At 39.3% G+C, this 15,614-nt stretch overlaps 1 protein-coding gene across 10 annotated transcripts in view; it reads left to right on the forward strand.

The window, feature by feature from the left end:
- The window catches only part of CCDC68 (coiled-coil domain containing 68), a 52,497-nt gene that overhangs the window by 31,300 nt on the left and 5,583 nt on the right, over positions 1 to 15,614 (forward strand). For all 10 annotated transcript variants that reach the window (XM_067699035.1, XM_067699026.1, XM_067699034.1 and 7 more), the window contains 3 exons: positions 5,280 to 5,385; positions 6,703 to 6,786; positions 15,488 to 15,564. In XM_067699035.1, coding sequence (XP_067555136.1) covers positions 5,280 to 5,385; positions 6,703 to 6,786; positions 15,488 to 15,564 — 267 coding nt within the window. The remainder of the gene's footprint in view (positions 1 to 5,279; positions 5,386 to 6,702; positions 6,787 to 15,487; positions 15,565 to 15,614) is intronic.

Below are 15,614 nucleotides of genomic sequence, written 5' to 3' on the forward strand. Positions count from 1 at the left end.
CTTTCAGGGAGGAAACAGAGCTTCTAATTGGTTACATGACCTGTCAAGATCACTCAGCTCTCCAGAAGTTGTAGGGCTGGGACTTTGGGCTCTAGTATTGCCGTAGCAAAGCCTGTGCTTGTTCTTCTATAGAGGAGACTTGACTTTTTTTCTCTTATTTCTGGAAACTCCAGAGACCTTTTCTCTGACTGGTTTCCTCAGTCCCCTGTGTGGCTCCGAGCAGAAGGCAGTTTTCCAACTTTTCTCTCTGCCCTGTGATGTCACAGACAAACACACAGGCCCATTTTAGAGTTATCCCTTGGGGAACACATTTGGGCTTTGTAAAGACAAGTAGTATGTTGGCTTCAACATACCTGTAGAAGCTGCTTAGGGATGGTACATTCCTTAGAGGAAGAAACAGGGTATCTTGAAGATGTGGTTGCATGTCGAAGCATACTGTTGTTACTTACATTTATCTTTGGTAGTTTTGAGGGCTGTCTTAAACACCCCCATGCCCCGCCCATCTAGTGCTACCACTGAAAACAACAATGGGGAAGATTTTGACTGGCAATAGTAATACATATTCCTGAGTTCTGGTTGAAATGTGAACAGAGCTATACCTATGTCTTGTTTATTCTTTCACCTTGGTCTGGCCTGGGAAAGGTAAGGACCTGGCTCCTCCTATTCTTATGGTTGTGATTGTCGGTTTCCCTCTCTTCCACTGGCCACCATAAAGGTCCAAAGAAACATCAAATCCTAAATAGCAGGAAACCTGAGTCCCTGTAGATTCTAGTATAATTTTTTCATAGCTTCAAAGAAGCTCCAGGATGCCACCAATCTCACTATCTTCTCTCTCAAGTGGGAATTCCATATGGGGTTATTCATATGCCCAATGCTATGAGTAGTGTGCCCAGATGTAGCAGCATCTGGTACATGCAGCATAGTTTCAGTTGCCACTTTTATTGCATTCATTTTGTCTCTCAGTATCTAGCTCTTTTTATTTCTTCTGGAATTTTCATTCCTATAAACAGCATAATGCATTAATCCCTGATAATAAGTACAATTTATAAAGACTTAAAAGGGTTATGTTCTGGGGTTGTGCAAATATGGCCATCCTCATGTTCTCATACCCTTTGCAATTATGTATTTATGTACCCTGAGTTCTAAGAAAATGTAAGATCATTTACAAAAACTACATAAAAGTAACATAATCCTTTAACTGGAAATAGATTAGATGAGAAGGCCAAGGAGATACAAGAACAGGTAATATAATGAGGTTGCCCCACAAAATGTATACACGTGCTCACAGTGGACCACTGACTCAATTTTAAATTTTCTAGCAGCCAATCCAACAAGAAAATTATGATTAGTTTTGTGATTCACAATGTCCAAATGACTAAACCCAACCAGTTCTTTAGGAAACGTCCAGTTCTTTTTAATGTATCTGTAAGTCCAGAGAGAAAAATTTCCAGGATATATTCATAAAAAGTACCATGAATGATGTCTTCAACAAAATCATTATAGTAAACACAGAAGCTGTACCTCAGAAAATACTCTTAAAAAGGTTACCATGCCTCCAAAGAACAATTCACTCAAAGCCATTTGAACAGCGAGCAGCAGAGGGCAGTGTGGCAGGACTCAATAATGCTACCTCGGGTGGTGGACGTTAACCCCAAAATAGATTTTAAAGTATCCTGACCATTGGATGGAGAGACAGTCCTCCATGACCTTGATTTCCTTTGACCAAGTCTTTCGCAGACATTGGCCAGCAGAGAGATTGAGGATGTGCTTCTTGCCTAGTACTCATTCTACCGTTATCCTGTGTTACTAAAGACAAACCATTTGTTTTCACATTTCTGCAAGTTAAAGATAAGATTGACTTCCTCTCTTGAACACTAGGGAATCTAACATGAAGAAGACCAGAAATGGTACTCGGTTCACTCTCCATCCGTAGTGATTTGAGAGAGCATCTTCAGTTCCCTTTCTCAAAAGGGTGGAGCCAGGGTTTTCCTCTCTTTTTGTTTGGGCTTTTTCTATGCTCCCATTGCCGTTTCTAGGCTGTGGACTTACTCAGCTCCAAGCCTAGCATCTATAAAGCAAAAAGAAAACCCAGGGGAGTCACCATTGTGTTGTTCCCTGGATCCCAAGGTCCCAAGCTAGTGTTCCTTCTTCTTTCCACCTCTCAGAGTCTTCTTGTGTTTGTTGATGTACAATGTTCAGGCTTTGGGTTGACTTAACAGGAAGAATAGGGGAAAACACATCTTCTACGTCTTTCTGGAAGCAGCAGTTTTCAATTCTATTTTAATTTCAACATTGACTTTGTATTTATATTGAGGCATTGGGAAGCAGAGCATAAATCCTAGATACAGACGTTTGGCCTCCTTTCCTAGGCCTGGCCTTCATTATGTTTCTTCTTACTGTTTTGCTTTAGTACATTAAGACTGAGTGCTTCAGCTGAAAGATAAATAACAGAGATTAAAGGGAGCTCAAATGCAGCTTATTTAGCTATATTCTCACATTCAAAGACCTTAAATGGATGACTAGGTTTTCTGTTTGTTGAACAAACCTAAGAGATTTTTTTTTTTGCAACTTCCTTAAATCACTGTTCCAGTGTATAATGCACATAAGTCTGAAACCCTTACGCTCTCCAGAGTGCTTCCAGAAATACTTTTCTTCCATCTTAAGACCTGTTTCAGATTTTTATTTATTTACGGTGAGCTTGATGGTAATATTCTCCTGAAATACATGGGGAAATCTCCTGAGTTTTCTATTTTCGAGAACATATCTACCCACTCCCATCCTTCTAAAGACTATTTTTCTTTTCAGTCCCCGAGTTCTGGGTCATCATAAGACACGATGAGACCATTTTGAATACTCACCTTTAATAACATACAGTATTTTCATATTTTATGAATTTTCAAAGCCGACCTGGCTCCGCAAAGCATCCCGAGTTCCTTCTCATTACTCCCCAGGAAAGTCCTGAGTCTGGCTCCTCTTTCCTCCTTTTCTTTTCTCTTTTTTTCCCTTCTCTCTGGAGCAATTTTGAATCTTAGCACCAGCTGTGGGCCAGATTTCCGTTTGCCTCCGTGTCACTTTGATCCTTATGTCCACGACTCATCTGTTTTTGTGAAATGCCTTTTTGAGTCACTTTCTAATTTTATGCTGAGTTCCTGTTCCATTGATCTGTAGATGTTCCTTATATATTCTGGATACAATGCCTTTATTAGTCATTTATGTTACCGAGATTTTGAGGCTATCCTACTCACTCTGATTTGATGACTAGAAGTTTAAAATTTTTGTCTACTCACACTTATCTTTTACTTTGCAGGTAATACTGTTCTAAGCTCTATTTGAACAATCTTTCTCTATTCCAAATTCATGAAGATGCTCTTCTGTATTATCTTTTGAAAGTTTTTTGGGTCTCCGGTTTTATCTACATGGAATTTATTTTTTTGATGAAGCGAGGTTAGGATTAATTTTCTTTTTCATTTTTTCCTATGAGTATCCAGTTGTCACAATATCATTTGTTGAAAAGACCATCCTTTTATAATATTCTGTAACATCATCTTTGATATAAATTGTCTATTGGTCTATCTCTGTTATATATATGTAAAATAAAAGTAACATGGATACAGCATAATTTGTTTTATCAGTCTATTGATGAACATTTGGATTGTTTCCATTTTTTAATGCTATGAACAATAATGAACTACATTTCACGTATATTTTGTGACATACATTGTGTAATTGTACAGTATTTTATAATATAAATTATTTCATTCCATAGGATAAATAAATAATAATGGCTATCATTATACATCATTTGTACTTGTGCAAACATTTCTATAGTTGTATAGAAATTAATTTTTTCTACAATAAAACAAACTCTTTTTAAAGCTCTCTCATACAAAACTGAACAAGGGAAAAAATCAAGACTGTCTTAAATATTGCAAATTGCCTGAAAGTTACTCGGCTTTGAGTGACTTTACTGTATATTAAACATTATTGAGACAACTGTAGTGGATTAGTGCTGTGCTACTCAAAGCACTCAAAGCCTGGCTCATGGACCAGCAAAATCACTGGAACACCTGGGAGCATGTTGGAAATGCAGGCTCTCAAGCCCTTCCCCAGGCTATCGGATTAGAATGTGCATCTTAACAAGATCCCTGACAATTTAACAAGATCCTCCAATGCATATTAAGTTTGAGAAGCAATGTTTTAGTACATGATGTAAAACAAAATGGAGACTCTTTTGAAAAAAATGAGAACAAGTTCCGTCGTAGTGTCACATGAATTTCTATGACCTTTGTAATATTTGTAGAGACTCTGAAAATCCGAATTGCGATTGAATTGGATGTTGGCTACTAATTGTGAAACCTTAATAAGCTAAAATAATATATTACTTTATAAAACGCTCGTTTTCAGAAAGCACATTCACTTTATCTCTTTAAGTGTACCGTATAATCTTTCAATGCTGTAAAGGTAGGGATTGTTATACCTGTTATACTGAGGCTTAGAAGGTTATGTGACTCCAAAATTACAATGCTCCCAAGTTTAGTGGTCTTGTCTCAAGGCATTTTGCCTCAAACTCTAATAACATTGGCAAGAAGAGAAATAGTCAAAAGGCATGTAATCAATACCAGTTACTTAATTGGAGCTTTGGGAAAGGATGAATAATCTAAATTCAAACTTCACTCATCTTTCTTCACCATGGTTCATGTGGACTCAAAATATTAGCTGGAATTTAATTTTTCTTTCCTTGCCTTATTTACATGTAGTAGAATTAACAAAAATAGGAAGCCAAAAAAAAAAAAAAAGACAAAACAGGCAATTCACAACCTATACTAAGCCCTGTATCCTTGGAAGTTGGTTTCTGATATGTGTGTTAAGTCTCCATTCCTGGCCCCATGTTCTAACGCTACTATCCCATATGTGTGTGCTCTGATGGACGCTAGGTCTGTGGATGCTCTTAGGTGAGACAGATTAGATATATAAGTGCTTCACCTGGTTCGATGCAACTTGACTCAACTACCTGCTGGAGGGAGGGAGTCACAGGTGGCCAGAGAGGAGCTTTGGACATGAATCGATCCTCTCATTCAAGTTCATGTCTGAGCTAATCAGAGCATGCTTCATGACTGTTTATCTTCAGTGTGTCTTGTTTGGCATAAGGGACCCTGGGCATCTTACCTACATGTTGCCCAGCAGTAGAGTCAGTGAGGAGATCCCGGTAGCCCAGCTGTAAAAATAGCTGTATAATGCTTTAGCAAACATTTCTCTCTTTTTTTCCTTTGCATTTCCAGTTGCCAGGATCTTCAAAAGGAGATTTCCCTCCTCCAGGAGCAGATCTCTCATCTGCAGTCTGTGATTCACTCCCAGCACCAGAGCCTGCGCAGTGTCATCCAGGAGGTCAGATTAATCAAGTGTGTTTCTGCGGTAGCTAGTGTGTTTCCAGTGAGGAGACCAAATACGTGTGGCTTGCCTGGACTCTACGAGCACTGAGATTCTTCTCCCCATTGACATTTCCTTTTTATCCCCATGTGACAAGGCTCTGTTTTCAGTGTCCTCTTTTGTCTCTATGCCGACACCTGTGATGTTCTCAACGAAGATATGTGGGAAATTGTGTTTGCTCTTTCGATGTTTTGGTGGTTTTTTTAAGTGTTCTGAGCTAGATAACGCACGCTGTTTTTAGCAGATTTTGTAGATTAGGAGATTCAGCCCTTTCTTGAAGAAGAAATGCTCTGTTTTCATAACCTCATAAGTGGTTAATTTACGTAGAGGGTGTGTTAGCACAGGGCTGTAACCTGGCCCTTCCTCGCTGGGAACATCTTGGCAGGTGAAAGAGAAGAGGTCATCGTGATGGCAGCCAGATGGATGGTGAATTGCATACTCATACAGTTTACATCAAGATTTGTATTGATCTGGTTTGGGAATCTGCTTTAGACTTAAAACCAGAACTTCATCCATTCGTTTTTTTTTTTAAACTACCTCATATTTGTTTCTAAAAGGAGTCCTTCTAAATGACTCAAATGCCTTCTTGACATAAATGTAACATTCATGCTTGCTGCGGTAGGACCTCTCCAAACAGCCAGAGAATTGAGTCATAGCACTTGCGAGTCAGGGAGGACAGAGGGGGCATCCCATGTCCTCATTTTACAGATGAGAAAACTGAGGCCCACAGTAGTTAAATGATAGAGCTAGCCTTGGAATCCACCTGTTTCTTCTCTTCTGGCACCGTCCTGGATATCACCCCACATGCCCCAGTTCCATGTTGCCTCTTAACAGATGCTTTTCTTCCGAAGCAAAGTGGGCTCACCTTAATATGCCGCTGGTTGACCAGATCTCTGCCGCAGGGAGCTTCCCCATGCCAGACCACGGCCTTGCATCATGTCCCCTGGCCTCTGCCTGTGCAGGATGAAAATGTTAGGTGGCTGAGACACAGAACAAGGACCAGTGTTGTTCCACAAGATGCACTCCTGCTGAGTTTGGTTTAAACAGGTTTTCTAAAGATTAAAGTGTTTAATTGCACTGTCTGTGTGCTCTCGTCCCCAGGTGCCAATTTGTCCTGTTATTTTCTGTAGCCTGCTGAGTCCGCTAATGCTTGGGATTTAATTTTGTTGATTTGATAAACATTACTTGACCACAGAAACCTGTACAATTTCTGACTTAAGGAACTATTCTCTGTTGCCTGACAAGATTTTTGCATTTGTGTTTCTTAAATCTTAGATGGAAGGCTTAAAAAATAATTTAAAAGAACAAGATAAAAGAATTGAAGATCTGAAAGAAAAAGTTAACATACTTGAAGCCCAGGTAAGGAGGGAACCTGTTCTATATTTCAGTATGAAGTGAGTATGTGTGTGTTCAGTATATCTGTGAGCCTGCGTACGAATGTGTCCTGTGTGTTTGTGAGTGCTTGTGTGCGATGGTGTGCCAGTGTGACACTGTGTCCAAGTATGTCTGTATGTGAATGTGTCTGTGTGACTGTATGTGAATGTGTCTGTGTGATTGTGTGTGATGTGTCTAGGTGTATGTGTGAGGACATGCATGTGTCTCTATGTGGGTATGAATGCCTTTTTGTGAGTGTGTGTGTGCATCTTCTATGTATAAGAATTATAGCTTTGTGGGGGAGGTACTCTTAATCATTATTAAAATATTAAGTATTAAACATAATTTTATATTATTAAATTATTAATATTAAATATTACTAAAGAATTGTTGAAAGTTTATTCAAATGTTCCAGAATACTTTCTCTACTGGGGAGACCAGTGATACTATCTCTCGATGTGGACTTGAGTTAGAAGCTTGGTCAAGGCCTCTCTTGCGTGAACTCAGCTCTAGCCAGATAGCCGGGTCTGCTGTCTCCTGTCTTTGTTTCTTTCCCCCGTCCTGAGACTTACTATTCCTCCTCTTTCTCCATCCGTATCCATCAGGGCATCCAAGCTTCGCCTCAGGGCTCACCTACTTCAAGAAGCCAATTGAAATTTTCTTATGTTTCAGTGTTTTAAAACTTATCATAAACCTTTATACTACACTGTGATAAGATGTGCTTTACTTTTGCCCACTCATCCCCGCCTTGACTGGGGAAGCCCTTTTCAGGTGTTGAGCTGCAGTCCTAGGCTGGTGGTACCCCTACCTCACAGGAAGTACAGAGAAGCCCTGTGGTTATTGGAGCACCTGACGACCCCCAGGTGTCTCCAGCCCAGCTCTGCTTTGTGCTCAGTGTCACCCCTTCTGTCTCTGTTGAATAGCTCATCACGGACCGCCTAGACCTGGTCATCTTTTCTACTGCATCCCTCAGCATTGTGACTTCTCTGTGTGTCACGTTGTCCTGTCCAGAGATGCTCTGTCTTCCATGGAAACCTGCTTATCTTTTGGAGCTGTTCTCTTCCCCAGGACAGACTAGAGAGGAGCTCCATGATTGGACTCCCAGCACACGCCTCACCATTCTTTCCACCACCACATTCTTTCTGCTTCCCTCAAACAGAAGAAAAAAATCATAATAACATAAAGAGGTTGTAAATATTTTGCAACTTAAGTTTTGGAACCATCCCCCTGTTTTGCCGTTTCTACCTTCCTGGGACCACTGTTCTCTTTATTTTAGAGGGTAAGCTCATCGCATCTTGGGTTTTCCTTAGATTCTCACCTAAGTAAGATGTAAATTGGTTAGTTTACATCAGGTGATGTGATTTATGTCGCATTAGAGCCCCCTCCTCCTAAGAAATGTCTTTAAACGCATTTCCTCCCAACTTTTCTTATGTAGTGGCCTTTTGACAAATGTTACTTGATAAAATATTTTTTCTTATAAATATTTTTCTTATAATATTTTAATAACTGTTTTTTATTTTTTTACATAACTAACGTATGGTCATTCATCCCATACAAATTAGGAAATATGGATGAGCAAATATAACAAGAAAACCACTCAAACATACCATCCAAGGGCAATTATTCAGCACAGTTGTGTATATCTCTATTTCTGTGGGAATTTTGTGCCTGTTACATACTTGTGTGTATATATTAGAGATACAGACTATATATGGCATCATTTTATTGTGTTTTTAAACTTTTATTTGTTTCAACAGTTTTTTCATATCATTAGTTACGTAAGTCTATAAATACTTTTTTTTTTTTTTTTTTTTTTTTTGCGGTACGTGGGCCTCTCACTGTTGTGGCCTCTCCCGTTGCGGAGCACAGGCTCCGGACGCGCAGGCTCACCAGCCATGGCTCATGGGCCCAGCTGCTCCGCGGCATGTGGGATCTTCCCTGACCGGGGCACGAACCCGTGTCCCGTGCATCGGCAGGCGGATTCTCAACCACTGCTCCACCAGGGAAGCCCCTATAAATACTTATTGAGTGGCTACTATGGTGTAGGCACTACGTTTGGATAAACAATGTTGAACAAAATAGACATGAGCCCTGCTGTCTGGAATTTACTAACTGATGAGGGAGATAGATAAATAAATTAATATGTAACTAATAATATCTTGGAAAAGTTCTGCAGGAAAAGGACAAAATACTCTGGGCAATAATACCTGGATGGAGGAATGTATACGGACCATTTAGATTGGTGGGTGGGAACAATCTCTCTAAGAAAATGAATTTCAATATGACCTTTGTGGAAAACTGGGTGGTAGGGCCTGTCAGGTAGCCAGACAGGAGGCCATTGTGGGTGCTTCTAATCTAAAAGCTGTAAATAGCGTAGGATGACATTGGAAAGGTAGGAAGGTGCTAGATCATAAAAAGCCTTTAGGCCATGCTAAGGGCTCTTTTTCTCTATAGAACAGTATAACAAGAAAGTCTTTGCTTACCAGGCAAATTAAATTTACATTATCTTTTTAAAGAGCCACCAAGGTTTCCACTGTATTGCTATGAAATAACTTAGTTAACTTAATCCCTGCTGTTGGATTGTTTTCCAGTACAGCTTTTGTAAACAGCAATGAATTCAACAGACTTTTACAAACGTTACCGATTATTTGTATAATTACTTCCTCCCTTAAGATACATTTTTAGAAGTTGAATTGGTAACTCGAAGACTATCCATTTTTAAGATTGTTGATCTGTGTTCTCTGAATTTCCATGTCTGCTGGATCAGACATCTCCCTCAGCTGCCACAGCCTCACCTGCTGCTGCCTCTGCTCTTGCAGTTAACTCTTTACTCACATTCAGTCTTTCAGTTCTGACATTTCTGATCTGCTAATAGCCCTCTTTTTTCCTCTTTATTACTAAGGGATTTCAATATTTAAAAATCCTTTGGTATCATTCTAATGAAATCTAAGAAAGTAGAGATGAAAAACACATGTGCTTAGGGCTTCCCTGGTGGCGCAGTGGTTGAGAGTCCGCCTGCCGATGCAGGGGACACGGAATTCTCATTTAGATCCAAGTTTATCTGTAATTCAAGGCAGTCCGGTGTAAGGTAGGGATCTAATTTTTTAGTTGTCTCACTTTATTGAGCAGTCTGGCCTTCCTTCATGATTTTGAAATGCTGATATATCCTAGACTAAATTTTTATGCTGGAAATCTGTTCCAATGGTGTATCTGCCTATTTGGCTCCAATGCCCTACTGCTTTAATTATCATACATCTGTAATACATTTTAATTGGAGAGATTGTTGTCTTTCTCTGATCTTTCATTATGGTCCTAGGCTCTGGTCATGTCTAATTAAGTGTTAGCCCTCATCACAGAGTCAGGGCATCAATGGTGCTACTGCTTCTAATTCAATCTTATATTTTTAGTTGTGTCTCTATTTATATCATCCCCAAAGCTAATTTTATTGTCCTAAGTAAACCGGCAACTTAACCTATACACTACATTATCCAATTGGCCTTTTGGTATAATAGTTAGAACAGAATAATGTATTGCTTCCATTGCACTACTTCTATATCCCCAAATTTAGCAAATAATTGCAGACTAGCCACTCAGTGTCATAGGAGGAAGCAATAGATTGTGTTCTCCTCATGGAAACTTCTTGGTTGGATGCAGTCTGCCCACATTGATGGGACAGCATCTCTCAGTACTGCCTAAGATTCTCTGTATGAAGTTGATTCAAACTACTATTTTCTAACATTCTCTTTTATTTAAAAAAGTCTTCAGATAAGGCAGTATTGATGAATGTCTTTTATAACCTCAAAATTTTTTGTCTTCAGTAGATAAATCATTTCCTTCACTGTAAGGAATGTTACAACGCCCTTTTCAGCTTTAAAAAGCCCGGCCAAGCCACATTAGTTTATTTATTCAGCAAATAGTTTTGTGTGTTTATGATGTACCAGGAAATGTTCTAAGTGGTAGGTACATAGTAGGAACAGGACACACTGTCCTGACTTCATCTAGCTTTATTTTAATTGAAGATACATACAGTAAATACATAAACAAGTAAGTATACAACTTAATTAGGGACGGGTAACTGCTCCAAGAAGAGTAAAACAATGTGACAGTTATAAAGTGATGGGAGTCAGGAAGAGCATCTCTGAGCCTGTGATCTTGGGCCAGGTACCTGAATTTAGTAAGTGCTTGAGCTGGAGTGAACCTGTTTCTAGTCTAGCCCTAGTCAATGCTTCGTTATGAAGATCTTAAACTGGGAGGGCACGCAGGGGTGCACTATCTTGCACACAAATTTAGGACTATCCTATTTTGAAATAACGGTGTGAGCCGATTCAGTTTGTGAAAAATTGGTCACCAGAGCTGAACAACCCTTTTAAAGACATCAACTTTCTAAACCATACAGACAACATAGTTTTCTCATCCATAATAACTCATCTCTTTTAAGGCATGCTACATACTTCATTTTGTTTAATCTTCAAAGCTACTCTGGGAGAAAATTATTATTTATTCCCTCAGGGATTAAACTGAGATTCAGAGAAGTTAAGACACTTGTTCAAAATCACTCGGCTGCATTTGAGTCTAAATGAACAGATATAATGTTAAATTTGCAGAATCATTTGTATGTATTTTAGCCATTGTCACAGTTACTACATTAAATGTTTTTCTGTTTTCCAGTTTTTTGACTCATGGAAACTAATACTTTTTTCTGTGTATTCTTTTCTATCCTACCAAGGACTTCCCACCCTCTCCCCCCCACACACAAGGGGATAAAATTCACTCATCTAACTCTGTCCTTTTTTTTCTTTTCAATCTTTCAGGATTTTAAACCTCTTTTAAGTATCACCAGAAAATTTCTGCTTAACTCTGCCAAAATTATTTACTTTTCTTTCTACTTTGGCATATCTTTCATCATCTTAATTTACAGCTCTGAAATTCATCTCACATTTCACACATTTCTAACTTCTTCACTAATGACATGCTCATATGAAAATGCATCTTCAGAAATTACTCCATTTTCTAGACTTTGAAGAGTATCCTACTTTATGTAATCACCATCATCCCTAAAATTTAATTTACTTCCAAGAGCATGTTGCTAGAAGTTTAAGTATGCAAAAATTAGGTTCTTTTGGAAAACTGTGTCCGTGAACTATCCTTGGATAGAGTCATAATAATGGTGGACTTACTCTGGTCATTGATTTGTAATTTTGTAAACTAATGATAAAAACTCATGCATTTGGTTGTTCTAGTTAAAGAAAAGCATATGAAAGCCCATGAATCAAAAATAAAGACCTAGGGCTTCCCTGGTGGCGCAGTGGTTGAGAGTCCACCTGCCGATGCAGGGGACACGAGTTCGTGCCCCGGTCCAGGAAGATCCCACATGCCGTGGAACGGCTGGGCCCGTGAGCCATGGCCATTGAGCCTGCGCGTCCGGAGCCTGTGCTCCACAATGGGAGAGGCCACAAACAGTGAGAGGCCTGCGTACCACACAAAAAATAATAAAATAAAAAAAATGAAGACCTAAATCCAGTAGATGAAATAAATCATCACAGAAGTTGAAATATATGAAAATAAAGACAGTCTAAGCTGATAACTCTTATGCTTCTGCAATGTTTGGAAGGCAACAACTTCAGAAAGTAGGAGTTTATTTTGGAAAAACTCCAAATAGCTTTTACATACTTGTCCAGCCACAAAAATATTTTTATTCCAATGCTTGTTGTCATCATGATATTGTGTTTCGAGTTGTGCTTCATAACTTGTAAAGTACTGTACAGAGAGGAGTTTTTCTTAGCCACGTACTTGGCCCTGATATATGCCTGCACTTGTTTGGAGTGTATATTCGATATATCTCCATTATACAAGGAACATCTATATCATCAATTTGTCAAATCTGAAGTACATTTCCTGAGTGAGACTTAAGTGCTTAACTCTTGAAATATCACAGTGAAATGATTCATGTGTGAAGATTTTTGCTCCATCTTTTAGTTATTATTCTGTGTAGATGCCGAGGGGTAAGAAGGTACAAAATTCACATCTTGTCTCTGCTTTCCTTAGTTCAGTAGTTCTTCATCTTAACTGTACATTAGTATCACCTGTGGAGTTTTGAAAACTCCTGAACCTAGATTACAACCAAATTAAATGGAAACTTTGGGGGTAGGACCCAGGCATCACTAGATTGTAAATCTCCCAGGTAATTCCAATATACAACCAACATTTAAAACTACTCTGGTCCAGTGGCTCTCCGATGTGAGCAGACATCAGAATCATCTGATGAATATCTTAAAACACATCACCTGGCCACCCCGGATTTCTGGTCCAATGGCTTGGTTGGGAATTGAGGATTTGTAGTTCTAATAAGTTCCCAGGGGATGTTCCGATTGTTGATTCCAGGACTACACTTAAAGAACTGTGTCTTCATCTTTTTTCTCTCCCTTTTTTCCACCTAACCCATTTCACCTTGTCTTCAAGGTCCAGGTTAAACGTCCTTGTGTAGGAAAATTATTCTAGTCACACTGATTTCTGTTTATACCTTTGAATTACTGGCTGCCTTATGGCATCTCTTGAATCGCATTTAATTAATTTATTTTTAATTTTTGAATGGTCACATGTTTATCACCTCCACCATACGGTGCATCCTGTGTACTAAAAGGGAAGATACTATCCTTTCTTGTGCTGTGTCACATTCCCTCTGCTACTGGTATGGTGCTGCAGACATGGCAGGGACCGAGTAACTGGATGTATTGCGGGGGGCTGGATGTTTGGGGTAGATTCATTGTTGATTAATTCCCTGACAGTTTGCTGTCTTCTCTTTCCTATATATCATACCTGGAATCCTTTCAGAAATCACTGAATCTCTTTATCTCCTGGGGTCCACCGATTGCTTATTTGTAATATAAGGAGGCTGGGCGAATTCCTCTGGTCACAGAAAAATAACTTCTTGCAGGGAAAAGAGCATGAGTTTTGGAGTCAGACAGGCCTGCATAAAGCCTGCACATTTGCAGACCCATGCTGCATATACTACCTGTGGGTCATTGGAAGCAAGGTTCCTCGTCAATTTGAGTTTTGCCAGCTTTATTTCTTTCACATACATAACAACAATGAAAGTTACTCTTCAGAGATGAGTTTATATCGAAGAAAAAAATGTCTGGAAAACACCAGGCAAAAGTCTTGACATTTGCTAGGTACTCAGAATTATGAACTCTTCTGCTTCCATCAAAATTCTGGTGTCTATTTCCCAAAACCATGCATTCTGGTGCTGGCTTACTCCAAACCAGCAGATGGAGTCTTACAAAATAACTTTTATTCAGTCCTTCGTTTCCTACACGGGAAGGGAGCTGGTGTGTTGCTGTTCTTTGAAAGCCGTGGTGTCTCTTCTGCCTTCCTCCCACGGTTACCTTTCAGGCCCAGAACTTTCTGTACAGATGTATCCTTGAAGGACTTCTGGCCTGCCCATGCAGCCAACTGGCAAGTCAACCTTGGGCATGAGTCTTCACTGGAAAGTCTCACTTTCCAGATCTGTAAAAAGCAATTGTTTGGCTTTGCTGCATTGTAGAGAAAGTATTGTCTCTGGACTGGGAGGCCCTGACTTTGTGGGGGTGTTTTCTTTCACTTTTTCTTTTTATTAATTTTTATTGGAGTATAGTTGCTTTACAATGTTAGTTTCTACTGTACAGCAAAGTGAATCAGCTATACTTATACATATATCCCCTCTTTTTTGGATTTCCTTCCCATTTATCGGAGGACCTGACTTTGAATCTTCAGTTCTGCCCTGAACAAGATGTTGGGCACTTAAACTCTTTGGACCTCAGTTTTTATATATAATATATAATAATGGGCCTTGGACTAGAAAGTCATAACCAACTGCCTTTCATTCTTAAAACCTGTGCCAGACACCGAGCTGAGTAGTTTATGTACTTTTATTTCATTTCAGAATTTGTGAAGAAGAGACTATGATCATATCTGTTAATACAGATGAGGAAATTAGGCACAGAGAGGATAAGTAAACTAAATGAGGTCACACAGCTAGCAAGTGGTTGTGCTAGGATTTGTACCTGAAAACTTAAACGCTTTCCCTTCCCGTTATTAGCCATTGCATTATCTCCCAGAATTCCAAGGTGCTTCCAGATTTAAAATATTATGGTCGTATGATATCTGTTTCTTCCACTTTATATATGGTAGTCAGGACCACTACTACTAGAGATGAAGAAACTGAGGCTTCGATGAGAAAATTGAGGCTAAGGATGCCGTGAACCAAAAGAACAGATGGTGCCTATTTTCATGGAGTTTCTAATCAAGAGATTGCACAAGAAAGACAAATGTGTAATAAATATTGTGCGTGTCTTTCAAAAGGTTCTTTAATAGAGTTCTTTCATGAAGTTCTTCGCATCTGTCCATATAAAAGAAACTGTAAATTGAAACAGAGAGTTCAGCTGTTGAATTTCAGAGGCTAAGTCAGAATACTGAATTTGAATCCCTTGGTAAATTATGCATTTTTCAAGGAGTGTTTGTATTTTCAGAAGTAATATTTGGGGACTCGCAACTGGCCATGTTCTGTGTTCTAATACAGTGACTGAAACAACAGACTTACTGCTAAAGAGGGATGTAGATGGTGGGTCGTCCAGAAACACTAAGCACATGGCTAGTAAATGTGCTAACATGCATGTGATCTCTGCACAATTTTTGTTTTCTATTTCAGAACAAAGAACTAAAAACCAAGGCGGCACTTTGGTCTGAAATTCCTAGGCCGAAGGTATCCAAGGCCGTCTCTACAAGGTAAGGCCTCTCTTCCGCCCCCACCATCTGCCTTCACGACTCCTGTTGAA

The sequence above is a fragment of the Pseudorca crassidens genome, chromosome 12 (assembly GCF_039906515.1).
Source record: "Pseudorca crassidens isolate mPseCra1 chromosome 12, mPseCra1.hap1, whole genome shotgun sequence".
In the NCBI taxonomy this organism is placed as follows: Eukaryota; Metazoa; Chordata; class Mammalia; order Artiodactyla; family Delphinidae; genus Pseudorca; species Pseudorca crassidens.